Consider the following 14,540-nt stretch of genomic DNA (forward strand, 5'->3'; position numbering starts at 1 on the left):
AGGGTTCCGCCAACAAAAGCTAAATTGTTAAATTTTGCATTTCTTTATCTTACACAAGGGGTGTCCTATCAGCACATGACCAAGACCATTTGGGCCACCGCGTGATGATCTAAGAGATAGATCAACGGTCTCGATTGAACATACATGTTCCTGCTTGATGAGAAGACACCACCCACAACAGATTACTTTGAGAAGATAGCAGTAGACAACACAACATGAAGTATTTCTCTATGCTAATTTGTCCCTATGAAAGAATTAGTTCAAGACACAATGTTTCAAGCTCACATCCTCATTATCACAAGAAAAACATTTGCCATGCCTTGTAAGTTGAGGATTGTATATTAGTGTTCCAACCTACTGAATTGACAAGAAATGGCAAACAACTACCAATGTTCTATAGAGAAAACATTCCCCTCCTACCAAAAACATCTCTTGAAATCAAAAACCATCACCAGCCAACCCTCTCCCTCTCTCAAGCTACTATATATCTAATATACAAAAAGCCTTCATTTCTCGAGATTCCAGTTTGGATTTTCATCGGTTTCCAGGCTGGCAGAACTAGTCTCAGATTGAACACCAAAAATAGCCGTTTGAGAGGCGCTCCTTTCCTGACTACCAGAACAATGCACGTGGTAGCTGATCAAGGGAAGATTAACACACTGCTCGGTTAAACCCATGGGCAACTCTCGTCACCATCAGCATGCCACTTTTGTAATCATTCCACGAGACACCATCTTTGTTCAGTGTCAATCCATCAACTATTCTGCATCGCGCTGCTTGAAACACAATGCCACAGACAAATCTCATTGTTCTTCAATCAGCTTTCAATGCCAAGATCTCTTTGGCTGTCCTCTGTCTGAAATACGGCATGTGTTCCTACAAATAGGAGTGTTCAATTTAGCTCAAAGACAAATATAGAGCTACATGCTCACCAGCACCGACCAATTACAATGTCAGAAAGGCGAAGGCAATAAAATCAAGATATGAAAATGAAATGCCTTCACTATTTCACAAAGAAAAACAGAAGGTCACATGGTCATGTCTCAATTAACAAAGCTACCATTTAACAACAAAAAAAAGAAAAAAAGAAAGCCTTACCTGACTGAAACACAGTTCAAAACCCCTACTGTAGAAGTCTGCATACTTAATCATGAACATGCCACAGTCATACCTGGTAAGATTAGAAAAAACGGCCCTTCAGATATACTTGTAAGTAATCAAAAAAGAGGAAAAATTGAATGGGCACCTTAACATGTGTTCATCACTAGCAATACTATTGAAGAAACTTTGTAAACTACAAATTTTGCAGTTTCATTCCTAGAATGCTTCAATGTATGGTTTTAGCTTCTAAAAGACTAAAGCCCTCCCTAAGGCTTAATAAACTTCCTAGCAAGAAAACTTGGACAAATAAATATATATAAAAATGAGGTATCATACTGTCAAACCCAACATTGTCATCTTCATGACTGACAGATGGAAACAGAGGAGCTTATAAAATGAGTGCCAGTGAAGTATTACGAAAGAAGTAATAAATATAGAAAATGAACTTCGCCAACATGTCATGAGGTTGTGAATTCAAAGAATTGCCAGAACGGCTACAAATGCAAACTTCCTCATTGTTAGAGAAGGCTACAGCGTCAGAACATATATAAGGTTTAGATCCCCCCCCCAATCCAAATCCAACAGTGGGGATAGGTAAATGCATATCACAGGGTCTCTCATAAATCGCTCATATATTTTGAATCATCCTCTTTTGCTAAAAAGATTTGAATGTACCCCACTTAGGGGAGCCCAGCCACCTAAAATCAGTATGACCTCGACCACATTCATCCACTGGGCCCACTTCGTGATGTTATAGCATAAAGAGCAACCCATTAGACGATCCTTTCCATCTGAAAGGTGGCTTGTGAATGATTATTCAACAAATTTGCACACAGGTTCACATTCAAGTCCTTTGGTTGGATAATAGGAACGCTCAGGCTATGTCGTCCTCCTCTATACAACAACCAGCATTATGCAAACATGTACAGAACAGAAAATCCTTTTTCAAGATTAACTTTTTGTGGGTAGGAAAGCTGGGATTGAACTTGAGACCTCTAGGTTGAGATACAAAGCCTCAACCATTGAGCTACATGCCCAATTATGAGGAACTTTTCATATCTCAATCTATCTAATTCAGAAAGTGCATAACCTCTATAACATTAAAGCGATGTTTATATTTTTTTTTTGTCATTTTCTCAGATAAATATATGATTATCTGGAACAAAACCAAGGCTGAGCAGAGATGGCAGCAGCCGAGAAGCTGACCAACAAGATGTAATTGCTAAACTAATTTAAAGCTGGTGGAACAGTAAGTTGCAATCATGAATTTTAATTTCAGTTTCGGCCCCTACCAAAACCGATTTGTTTTTTCATATTTCAGTCATTTCTACCAAAATTTACAATAACCAAATTTCGGCTGAAATCCAAACCTCGGGTAAATTTAAAACCATGGTTGCAATGTACGTGTGAGTAACAGCTTGCAAATACAAAGCTACAAACTAGGTCAATAATGTTGTGCGTTTGGGTTTGGCCTATCTCCTAGAGGTCAGATGTAGATGTTGCAACATAAAAAGGTCATGACTGCATCCCGGCTTAACAAAAAAAAGGGGGTAAAAACCAAAAAAATGCATGCACGTGACTAGGAACAACTACACATACCCATTCAACTGTTCTGGAAGGTCATGAACAAATTCTTGCTTCCAAGAACTTACATTGACATCCTTCCCATTCTTGTCCTTTACTTCATCCACGAAATATCTAGCCTGAAATTACAAAAAAGATAAATAGTAGAACACTTTCAGCATACCAGATCCTAGCTTGATACACCCAGTATCCAAAATACTTGCAAATTCCACAAAGAATCAGTGAGTTACTATTACTTATCTGTTGACAATGAATAGCTTTTTTATGTTTGCCACATTTCTTGTAGATTTCAAGTAATCCGAGAAAGAAATTATTTTATACAAAGAAAGTGATGCACGTAAGGAACTGGTAACCAAATTACAGCCACAAATTTGCGATTAACCTAGAAGTAATAAAGTTAACTTGTTAGAAATTTCTGGCCTTCAATTTATTTCAGATCAAGGTCTACCTCTAAGTCTATAAATATCAGAAAGTGTTACAATAGGCTTTCCCATAGATTTTGATTCAAGAATTTTGGCACCTGATCTACCGATCTAGATATAGATATAAAGTGTCTCCTCTAAAATCAGGGAGTCTAGGGAAGCTCTACAACACTTCCCAACAAAGAAAGAAATATCTAGAAAATGCCCCAAATTGCTGACATCAACAATGGCATGTGCTGATGTAAGCATGATGTCACAAACTTCAGCCCTCTTTTCTCCTGTACTGTAAAAAGCCTTGATGGCCATTTGATGTATTTCTACATCATAAATGCTAAAAGGAAGGAATGAGTAGATGACAACCATTACACTGAGAGTACAAACTAACTAGATTGCAATTAAAGCTACTAAGGCAAGCAAGACCACAAGTTCATAACCCAAAACCTTTTTCACCTTCCGTAATAAAAAAATCCTTTAACTCCCTCAAAGATAACTAAGATACCATGTTCTTAATCATTCAAGTTTAAGCTCATCAAGTTTTGTAGATGAAAATGTTATCATTCGGATCGAAGGATTCCTACTTGAGGATGATCGCCTTCCCCTTTACATAGAAGGAAATTTAATCATTGTATTTAATGTGTGTATCACACGAGGCCTGCCATGATTCGTAGCTTATTTCCTTCCAAGTTTACCTCGCATGCATGAAGTCATGAAATTAAGTATTGTTGAAGAGTATGTAAGGGTAGTTTACGTATTATGTGTATGTGTGGAGGGTATTGTAGTCTATGTACAAGGTTGCCCTAGCTTGGGCCTATATATACATCATTTACATGGGAGGACTCCTAAGTGGAGAATCTCACCATCTCTCACTCACTATTCTTCTACTCCTCTCATCCTTATCTTCTAACATGATATCAGAGCTAAGATCCTAAGGGAAAGGAAAGGAAGAAGAGTTCTCCCATCCCTCTCTATCTCTCACGCATCTTTCTCTCTCTCGTGTGTTTCTCTCCCCCTTGCCATAAATGAGAGTCAATGAGTTAATAATAAAAGAGGTAAACACAATAATCAATAATGAAATAGAATGTCACACTTGACACGGTACAAAAAATGTGTTGACATGCCCACATTAAGTCAGACACTTCTAGCTATACATTTAAATGTGTCAAAAGGAGTGTCGACATGTGTGGACACGGGTGTCGTGTCAGCAAACACAACAAGTGTGTCAACAATAAATTCAATGTGGCGGCTAAATAATAGGAAAAATCTAATAAAATTGGGCATCTGAAAAAAAAAAAAAAAAAAAACTCACTACAGTAACTTTCACTACTTTGTTGTCAGTTCTGCACAGAACAAGATGGAATTTTCAGAACACCCTGTTCTGGTCAGGATTTTTTACCTAAGTTTTTTTTTTTTTTTTTTTTTGAATTCTTCTGACAGGAGCATTTTGTGGAGATTTCTGTCCTGGATTTCATTCTAGAATAGAATTTTTTAAAAATTCTTTCTGGAACAGAACGAAATTGACAGCAATGGGGTAGCCTCGCTTATAGGAGGAAAGATGTATGGGACAGCTTTCTGGCGTTGTATAGATGATAAGTAGAGCATCTACTTTATTTTGATCTGAGTTGCTCAGTTTACTTTGTTATCCTTCCCTCGCATTATCTTGAGTGCATTTTAGAGAATTGTTGATGGATCTTAGTTTATCGGTTCTTTAATTCTTTCAGTCTTTAGGAGTGTTGAATTGTGTCCCAAGAAGCTCAAAAAATCAAGTTAAGCATCATAATTTCAAAAACTGCAAATGCAACAGTTTCAAGTTTTAATCTAAACCCCAAGTGAAGTAATTCCTTGAATGAAATATTTCTATTAAACATACCAGTACTTTTAGCACTTGGGTGTCCTTTCCTCCAAGCGAATCAAGATACTGGAACTTTTCATCCTTAATGTTAATAACCGCCAAACACCAGTGTATCTCTTTATGGATAGGGACAAATATCTGCACAGGATCGGATAAACCGAAATAATGATAAAATATAAAGTACGGACTGAAGTAAACAAGTACACAGGACAACTAAGAGGGTAAGAAGGGGCATAACAACTTTACTTTGTCACACTCAATAAGGCCGTATCCTATCTTCCTTTGGGTGGTCCACCTTCTAACAGCTTTAAAGTCATAAACATGTCTCCCACTAAACAACTACATAGAAAAATCAGCAAAGAAAAAAGTCACAAAACTTAATTGAACATTATAACCTGCAGCCAAGACTAGAAAATCACAAATGAATGAGGGAATAAAGTGTGCATGGGCAAATGAAACAATACACAATAAGATATCTAGATAAAGATGGAGAGAAAATGGAATACAATCTGAACTTTGAGATCAAATAAGAATCAAGCATGTATAGACATCATACACAGAAAATGAACAAGACAGTGGAATTTGCAAGTAGTAACTCCTTCAGTTATGGAGCGCATAACTTTATGGTTTTTTTTCACTAGGGTGATTGACTTCATGGTGCTGTTGAAACCCATATGTTTGCTTATACTTTAAACTAAATATTACATCAAGAAAGTAATTTAAAAGATCCAAATACCCCGAAACCTGCAATAAGGTTAGCTTGGTGAAATCATAACTTCCTAGGGGAGATGCCGAAACCTTGGCCTCTGAAAGATCCGATTAAGGCCCTCCTTGGTGATTGGGTTTGCAAGAAGTGTGGATACCTTAACTTTAGACAAAGAAGAACCGCAGACAATGCAACCGCATCTATTCTCCATCCAAAACTGTTGTGAACAAAGGTGTGAAAGGCCAATGGCCGGACTCTGGGGGGGTAGAAATAGTGGACAATGGTGAGGTTCCGGTTATCTCCATTTCTGGAAAGGAGATGGAGGATAGACGGCAGCTTCTGAAATCGCGTCTCATAGGCATGGTTTCAAATTTTGGTTTCAGAAGGTGTTTCCGAAATTTTATCTCAAGTTGATCTCGTATAGAATTTCGACGGAAATTTCCGAAATTTCGGTAATTTCGGCTGAAATTTCAGGATTATATTAAATAAATATCATAATTCCAGATTTTCGGGTGAAATCCCTTAAATCTCGGGATAAAATTTCGGCCGAAATAAACTACCGTTTCGAATATTTACGATTTCGCTTTCATTCTCGACCGAAACCCGAAATTTCGGATTTCGGTCGAAATTTAAAACCTTGCTCATAGGCAGGGTGAAGATGGCTGTCTGGGAGTTGGATGATCTATGGGAGTGGGCTAAATGGTTTTGGGATTTGCCCTCGCTCGCTCGACCTTGTGTCCTGAGTGATAAGGAAGTGCTATTCATGTTTGATTCGGATGAGGTGGCCATGAGGGTACAAAACCTGGGTGGTTAAGCCTTGGGACAATACCTTCTATCTCTTTCCGTGTGGAGCTCGGACTACCAGCAGGGGGCGCGAGCAATTTGGGTAAAATTCTTTGAGATTCCCCTTCATGCATGGGCCACCTCAACAGTGGATGCTTTGGGGAATATCTTCGGGCCGGTACTGGAGATTAGAATGGAAGGAGCGCATTGTTCATTCATGAGTCATGCATGTGCGAAGGCTTTTTCGAATGAATGGAACCTATTGAGACCTTGTGTTCGTCTGAAAATTGAAAATAGGTGGTTCTTGATTGGGGTGGAGAGTGAAGTCGAAAACCATGGGTGCCAAGCACTGGGCATGTGGCATCAGAATCGGAATCGAACGGACGGAGAAATCCCTAGCTCGTCGGAAGGAACTGACGTCCAATATCCCTCCCATCGGGAGAAAGACAATTGCATGGCTGCTCCGATCAGTTTTCGATCGTCCCTAAACCAAGGTGGGACCCATGTTGAGTCAAGAAGAGCACCTGATCCGTTGGATTGGTCTTTGCCCAACATTCAGAATTCAGTCGTTGCTGCCCCTAGTGGGTGTATGCCGAAATGTGATGATTTTCCCTCGTCAGAAACGGTCTCCCAGCCTGGTGTGAATTCAAAATTCAAAGGAATTTGGAGGACAACTGGGCTGGAGTGATGGGCCCACATACGGCGAATACATGTGGCAAGGAACTCAAGACGACGAAAAACAACTGCACTGGTTTGGTTTTTGTTGAGGCACCAATTGAAAGTATTGTCCCTAGTTATCATGGAACGAACATCCCATTGCCTATAAAGGAGGCCGGTGCGGCGAAGTCTCTTTTGGGACCGGATTGGGCTTCAGGAATTGGGCGGCGTCATGGTAGGGTCTTATTTTGGAAGCTAAGAGGTATCGGTCTTAAAGCAAAATTTGGGAACTTTGTTGGTTTTTTAGGGACGGTCCGACAGTGACCATGTCTCGCACTAAGGTGGAATGCGACGGTAAAGAGAAACCTGGCTCAAGGGGACTCATCAAACACTGTCAAAAGAAAAGTTTAAGGCGCAATTCTATTGACTCTAGGGTCACCTCGGATAGAGTTCTCACTTGATGCTGACCGACTGAGGAAATCCTTTGTAGAACGGGTTTTAGAGGAGGATGTCAGTGAAAGGGTAAAGGTGATAGTGCCTATCTGAATTGTCTGGGGAAGAAGAAGCCTATGTAGAAACCCTCGGTGAAGAAGGTTTCAAGTGTAGGGAGGGATTGGGTCCAGGGCGATTATTGGGGTAGGCCGGTTTTATAAGTTACCAATGAAGCTGGGATTTTGGAATGTCAGAGGTTTGAGCGATGATAAGAAAGTCCAAGCAGTTAAGGATTCGATACAATGAGGGCTATTGGGCAATGTAATGGGGAATGAGTTTTTACTTTTGGGCGAAGGAGAATGTTCCTGGGCAATTCATACTAAGTAAATCTGGTAGGACTACTGGTCCCCATTGTATATTTGCTGGTGTGAATACATTTGTCAATTTAAAAAAAAAAAGATCCAAACACCCCTTTCTAAAATATTATTAACAGAAGTTCTTTGCCTTGAAATGATCAACAGAACAATAAGTAAGGAAACAAATTGTAGCCAGAAAAGTTTCAAAACTTTTCCTTTAAATATATTCAAATGAAGATTATTTGCCTTTCACAGAAGATCTGTGATTCTGATTGTATGTCAAATTAAGACACAGAAATCAGTTGGTAATCCTCCAATTAATTTAAGGGGGTAGTACTATTAGTTTAAAACCCTTTCCATTTGTATCTGTCCACATTAAGAGTATGACCGAAATGAGGTGGGATGTCATCTTCCCTCTTTTAATTTGTGCCCTATTTTTTCATTGTATCAGAGCCCAAAACAGCAGTCAGCTATGTTACATTAACAAAGGTTCACAAAGGCATGGGCCACATATTTGTTAGGAAAAAATTTCAAGATATAAAAATTTCATGAAAATTTTCTAAAGGATTCATTAGCTAACCACAACTAGTTTGGGACAAAGGCTTAGTTGAGTTGAGTATAGTGACATTATAAATAGATAGGCATTTTTCTTCCGGATACATGCAGCGCATGCGTGGTCACAACTAGTTTGGGACAAAGGCTTAGTTGAGTTGAGTATAGTGACATTATAAATAGATAGGCATTTTTCTTCCGGATACATGCAGCGCATGCGTGGTCACTCACGCACACCTTTTTATATCCATAAGTATCGTACAAACAAAAAAAGAAGAGCGGGGAAGTCGCTCGTTTACGGAGTATGACCCTGGCAATCTAGACGTCCTAACTCTCATGGCTTTTTCCACCACCACTGTTTATGAAATTCCCAATGCCATTAGGTATGTAATGGTGCACCCAATGCCATTAGGTATAACGACAAATATATATATATATATATATATATATATATATATATATATATATATATAGGGAAAGGTGTGCGTACTCGGTCGAGTAGATAAGCTTATCTACTCGGTCGGGTTAAAAACAGTGGGGGCCCACATTTTTGGGGTGATCCAAACCATTCATTTGAAAGGCCCTTACCTAGATAGGGTGTCCACAAAAAATCAGCCCCATAGGATCATCCTAACCCATGCAACAGTGGAGGGAAAAATGGGGAAAAATGGACAAACACAGCTTGTCCACAAATCTGCCCATTTTTCACTCCACTGTTGGATGGGTTAGGATGATCCTATGCGGCTGATTTTTTGTGGACACCCTATCTAGGTAAGGGCCTTTCAAATGAATGGTTTGGATCACCCCAAAAATGTGGGCCCCCACTGTTTTTAACCCGACAGAGTAGATAAGCTTATCTACTCGACCGAGTACGCACACCTTTCCCATATATATATATATATATATATATATATATATATATATATATATATATAGAGGAAAGTGTTTCTACTCGGTCCCCTAGATAAGCTTATCTACTCCTCCCTTTAAAAAAATACAGTGGGCCCACGCTATTTGGATGATCCAAAGCATTCATTTGATAGGTCTTAACATAGATAGGGTGTGCCCAAAAAATCAGCACCAAAGGGTCATCCTAGCCCTTCGTTTTGTTGGGCACACCGTGTCCAAAATGGACGCATATAAACGTGGACGTTTATATGTGTCCATTCTGGGCACCACAAGGCACTACAAAACGAAGGGCTAGGATGACCCTAGAGGAAAGTGTCTCTAGTCTCTCCCCTAGATAAGCTTATCTACTCCTCCCTTTAAAAAAACACAGTGGGCCCACGCTGTTTGGATGATCCAAAGCATTCATTTGATAGGTCCTAACAGAGATAGGGTGTGCCCAAAAAATCAGCACCAAAGGGTCATCCTAGAACTTCATTTTGTTGGGCACACCGTGTCCAAAATGGGTACCACAAGGCACCACAAAACGAAGTTCTAGGATGACCCTTTGGTGCTGATTTTTTGGGCACACCCTATCTATGTTAGGACCTATCAAATGAATGCTTTGGATCATCCAAACAGCGTGGGCCCACTGTGTTTTTTTAAAGGGAGGAGTGGATAAGCTTATCTAGGGGAGAGACTAGAGACACTTTCCTCATATATATATATATATATATATATATATATATTAACTCTCATGGCTTTTTCCACCAATACTACTTTAATGAAACTTTTTTTATTTTCTTTTTTCAAAAAAAAAAAGGAAAAAGTTTGACACCAATGCAAATATACACCATATACGTGGTGAGTTGATAAACATATGATATTTGAGGCATTTTGACTATATGATCAGATGTGAGACGAATTAGAGACATAATTAGTACGAAAAAATGAATAAAAGAAAACAAGACGCTAACAAACAGGAAGGGTAAGAGGGAGATAATATAAGTATTTGAACCATCACAAACTTGAAAAATGACAACCCCTAGTCTCAAGCCAACTCTAGGGCCTAGTTCTTAGCAAAAATGACAACCCCTAGCCTCAAGACAACTCTAGCAACCTTCATTTTCCACAATTCATATCACAGACAATCATTCGTCGTGGTCCACAATTCCCAATCTTGTCTTACCATCTTAGGCCATGATGTGGTCAGTTTATTCGATCGTCTTCTAGTCTCACATGAGCTGACAATGTTCTTAGTCTCTTATTGTTAAAAACTTGTGTTACTACATTTTGCAGGTTTTAAAATAGGTAAAACAACTTACAATAAACCATCAATTGAATAAAGCATGCTGGGACAAATTTCATATGAGATTATTCTATTCGCATGCAGATATAACATAAATCTATTGTGTCGAATGACCATAAAATAAATGCAATCAAATCATAAAAAGGAATGATTGCTAAGGGTATGATAAGATATCAAATTGCATCAAGCCTAACCATCGGTGGAGCCAAACACAAAAAGAAATCATCCAACCTTGTTATAGAAGAAAGTATTGAAGAAATGGCACTTCAAAAACTTCTTTGGATCGCTTTTCTCCCTCTCCTTCAACAATTCGAGGTACAAGTTTATGACCTACAAAAGAAGATGATATGTTATGTTGCAGACAAATGTAACAAAACACATTTACTTAACAGTTAGCTTTCATCAAGCATTGTCATGTTGTGTATGTAGCAAAGAATCACCTCATCATTTAACCAAGCACCCGGTTGCAAGCATTGCAATACATCCCTTGTAATCTGAATATTAGAACTCTCATGTACAACTAAAAGTTCCCGCCTACAGAAGGAACGATCATATCCAATATTAGTACTTCTATGTATTTGTAGCTATGGCATACATCGATGTAATAACAATATATCAAATATAATCATACCTTTTTAAGGTACTGGATAAAGCACAGGAGACGACATCTATTTCTGCATCTGTAAGGGGAATAAAAGGTTCTCGAGTGACATCCTGAAAACATGTATGAAATTACAAAAACACATAGTAAAATCCAAACAGAAGAAATAAAATACTAATAAATTATTTGGCAGTGCTAATTTCCATGACTACTCCTACAACCAGAAATATAACCCATTGAAATGTCAACAAAATTGTTCTAATTTTGGAGCATCAAAAGAATTAATTAATTCAACAAATAAAGCTAAAAGTTGTGTTCTTATAGGCATGTGTATGTATGTAGCCATACACATGGATGTGTATATGAGGAGCTAATATCAGTGCCCCTTAATTTTATTTGAACCCCCACTGCATGTGTAATTGAAAATGACAAGGATGCACTTGGACCTTCATTTTGAGCACTTGATCTGAGTGGAGGAAGAGAAAAGAGAAATAAGATGAACAGAACGAAGAAGTGAAGGAAAACAGAAGAAGAATAAGTGGAGCAAAGAACAAAAAGGAGTGGAGAGGACTATCAAGTTAGGCTAATATCAGTGCCCCTCGAGTTAGAACGGCCTATCAAAGAAAAATAACTCCAGATCGATCTTTATTGAAATCTACGATTGTTGAAGGAGACTCTCTGAATACGATTCGTTGGCTTAGAGGGGCGGTTGTGCCTCCTTGGAGATTCGTGCGCCTTTTTTACGAGATTCAGGATCGGATAGAAGGATTTTCCATCGTCTTTAACCATGTTAGGAGATCCGCTAATAGAGAAGCCGATAAACTAGCGCGTGAGGGGGCTGAAAGATTGGGCCTAGAGATGTTTGACTTCCTTGCCCCCTTGATTGCTTTTTATTTTATCTTTGTATTCTCTTTTTCAATTAAATAGGAAGCATCCTAATTCTGTTTGCATGCTAAAATATAGACCAGTGTTTCAAAATGCAGATGCAAGCCAAAATGTGGCCAAAACAATCATAATCGACTCGGGACAGTCGAGTGCTCGGCAGACATGGTCATAACTACGGAGAGTCAAAGGAGTTTTGTTTGACTTGGTAGGAGACAATGCAGACTCGTACAAAGTAAAAGGGAGTCGACTCGTGCAAGTCAACGATTGAAGTGAGGAATTTTGAGACAGTGAGATTGATAGGTATATATAAATGGCAAATGCAAACACAACAGTTTCATGATTAATGTAAGCAAGAGAAAAGCTGCATAAAAGAAACTAGAGAATAATTTTAGTACAAGCAGTAGAATAAGAATAAGATCCCTCAGTAATCAAATTGAGAAAGTCAATAAATAAATAAAATCCCCTCACCTCTTTTACTTCCTCCGGCACAACCTTTATAAGCTTCCAGGCAGCCCACTTTGCCTCATTTAATCTGATTTGATGCACTAAGGTACTCAATTTGGAATCCCTTTTCTGCGAAGACTCGTGCAACCGTTTGTAAAATGGTGATCGATTGGTCCATTCCTCCACTGTATGATTTGCCAACGGAGAGTCTTCCAACTTCCCGGAAACATCCTCTTCCGGGATCAATATAGTCAACTCAGAAACATCTGAAGAGGAACGCCGAGATGGCACCGTCAAACAGACATCATCTCTCACGTCTATATGGTCTGAAACCTTCGAAAGGCCTTCTTGCTTATCGACCATTCTCCTATATTCTTCTACACCCAAGCCCTCGGCAAGTACAACTTTCGAATGGTCGGTGTCATCATCGATCATGACCGTCTTACCCTTTCTCCACAGCTTCGCAGAGTTAAAAGCACTGTCTTTCCTCTCCTTCAATCGGGTTCCAATCATAGTTAGAGCAACACCCATCCCGACAACCCTATCACCCCTCTCAAAAACACGGTTCACCACTGGCTGAGAGTTACTGATCAAATTTGCAGACCTAAAAAACTTCAAATTTCTCTGAGGAGCATGAACAGGTCGGGGAAGAGGCAAAGGCGGGGGGAAGTTGCGAAACCTAGAGACTGGAATTTCGGAAGTCTGAACTAAAATGTTCTGCTCAGGGGTTGATGGCATTGGAGAAATTCGAGATTTCTTAAGGACCGGAAGATCAATTGAATACTCGGCACCGCAAGAGTAGGGAGGAAAAAAAGAACTTGAGGCGAAATCGCTGTTAAGGCGTTTTCGACTCTCTGTTAAGGCACCCATGTTCACTCTACACTAAAGGAAAATTCAGAAACCTTCTGCAGAAGAAACCAAAGAGAAATGGAATCGTACAACGTAATAAACTGAAACCCTAAAAAAAAAAAAAGATCTTCTTCCTATGAGAAAATTAAGCTGATTTCTGGTAGACAAAAGGGAATCTGGAAACGGGCGTGAAATAAACCCTAGGAATGCATTTGAATGGGATAGAGATTACCCCCAAAACCCTAAAAATAATTCTCATATACCAGACTACCCTTCCATCAAAATCGCCCCCGTAAGAAGAGTACAGGTATCACACAAAAGGATAAGAAAGAGAAAATAAACCATAAGAGAATGAAATCATGTACGGTAACTAGGGTTTCGAGAGCAACTTAGCTTACAGATGAATTAAGGGCGGAGATCGAAATCTGAATTCCTCCGTGCAACGAAGAAAAACCCTAGAAATGAAGAGGATGAGAAATTGTGGTTTGTTCCTATGATTTGATTAAATTTTCCTTTCCGTCTTCGCAATTCCGTTTTAATTGGAGAATAGAAACGTAGCCCGCGTGGCCAGTCCAATTGGTGGTGGCCCGCCACTCGTTTCAGTTTTGAATACTGAGTGTGAGTCCAACTCGGATTATTTGACTTGAAATTAATTATGAGGCGGACAATTGGGAGTCACAATCAATTGTCAAAATCTAAAACGAACGTGCATGGCTATGTTTGGTGGCTCGGAGAGTAGTGGAATATGAGAATTATTTTAGGGTTTTGGGTGGCTCAAATTTAAAATTACATTTAAATTTGAGCGATAATAAGTTTAGGGCTGAAAATTGGTTGCCATAATCTGAAACCAACAGGGCATAAGGGCATAAGTAATTTGTAGTCCAATAATCAGTTTGGGGCCCACATCCAGTTGCAACAATCTGAAGCAAACAGGCTGAGAGAGAGAGGAGTAGGGGTCGTAGGGTTGCAACTCGGGTTGGTTTGAAGCCGACCCAAACTTGACCCAATCCGATGGAGGCTAACCCGACCTGACCCAAAAAAAAATACCTCAACCCCGGGCGTGTTGACCCGGTTATGGTGATATCTTTCCCCTTAGGTTTTTATATTCTAAAAAAACAATAATAT

At 39.2% G+C, this 14,540-nt stretch overlaps 1 protein-coding gene across 1 annotated transcript; it reads right to left on the bottom strand.

The window, feature by feature from the left end:
• Nucleotides 1–202: 202 nt before the first annotated feature.
• Nucleotides 203–13,934, bottom strand: LOC143881500 (ubiquitin-like-specific protease ESD4). Its single transcript, XM_077384592.1, has 9 exons — nt 12,591–13,934; nt 11,268–11,350; nt 11,077–11,170; nt 10,868–10,966; nt 5,203–5,295; nt 4,975–5,094; nt 2,701–2,804; nt 1,099–1,171; nt 203–876 (listed from the first exon to the last, which is right to left on the bottom strand). Exons 1-9 carry the CDS (start codon nt 13,434–13,436, stop codon nt 814–816), a joined length of 1,575 nt encoding a protein of 524 aa, XP_077240707.1. The 5' UTR covers nt 13,437–13,934; the 3' UTR covers nt 203–813.
• Nucleotides 13,935–14,540: the final 606 nt, after the last annotated feature.

Source organism: Tasmannia lanceolata, unplaced genomic scaffold, assembly GCF_043159265.1.
Source record: "Tasmannia lanceolata isolate RefF3 unplaced genomic scaffold, GAP_Taslan_0.1 ptg000007l, whole genome shotgun sequence".
NCBI classification, from domain to species: Eukaryota; Viridiplantae; Streptophyta; class Magnoliopsida; order Canellales; family Winteraceae; genus Tasmannia; species Tasmannia lanceolata.

Excerpts from the sequence above, each read along its gene's own strand:
- LOC143881500 (XM_077384592.1), bottom strand. The coding sequence starts at position 13,436 with ATGGGTGCCTTAACAGAGAGTCGAAAACGCCTTAACAGCGATTTCGCC. Across the intron at positions 5,095-5,202 it reads GCCTTATTGAGTGTGACAAA|ATATTTGTCCCTATCCATAA; the intron begins GTAAAGTTGTTA and ends GATCCTGTGCAG. Across the intron at positions 877-1,098 it reads TTGAACTGTGTTTCAGTCAG|GAACACATGCCGTATTTCAG; the intron begins GTAAGGCTTTCT and ends TCCTATTTGTAG.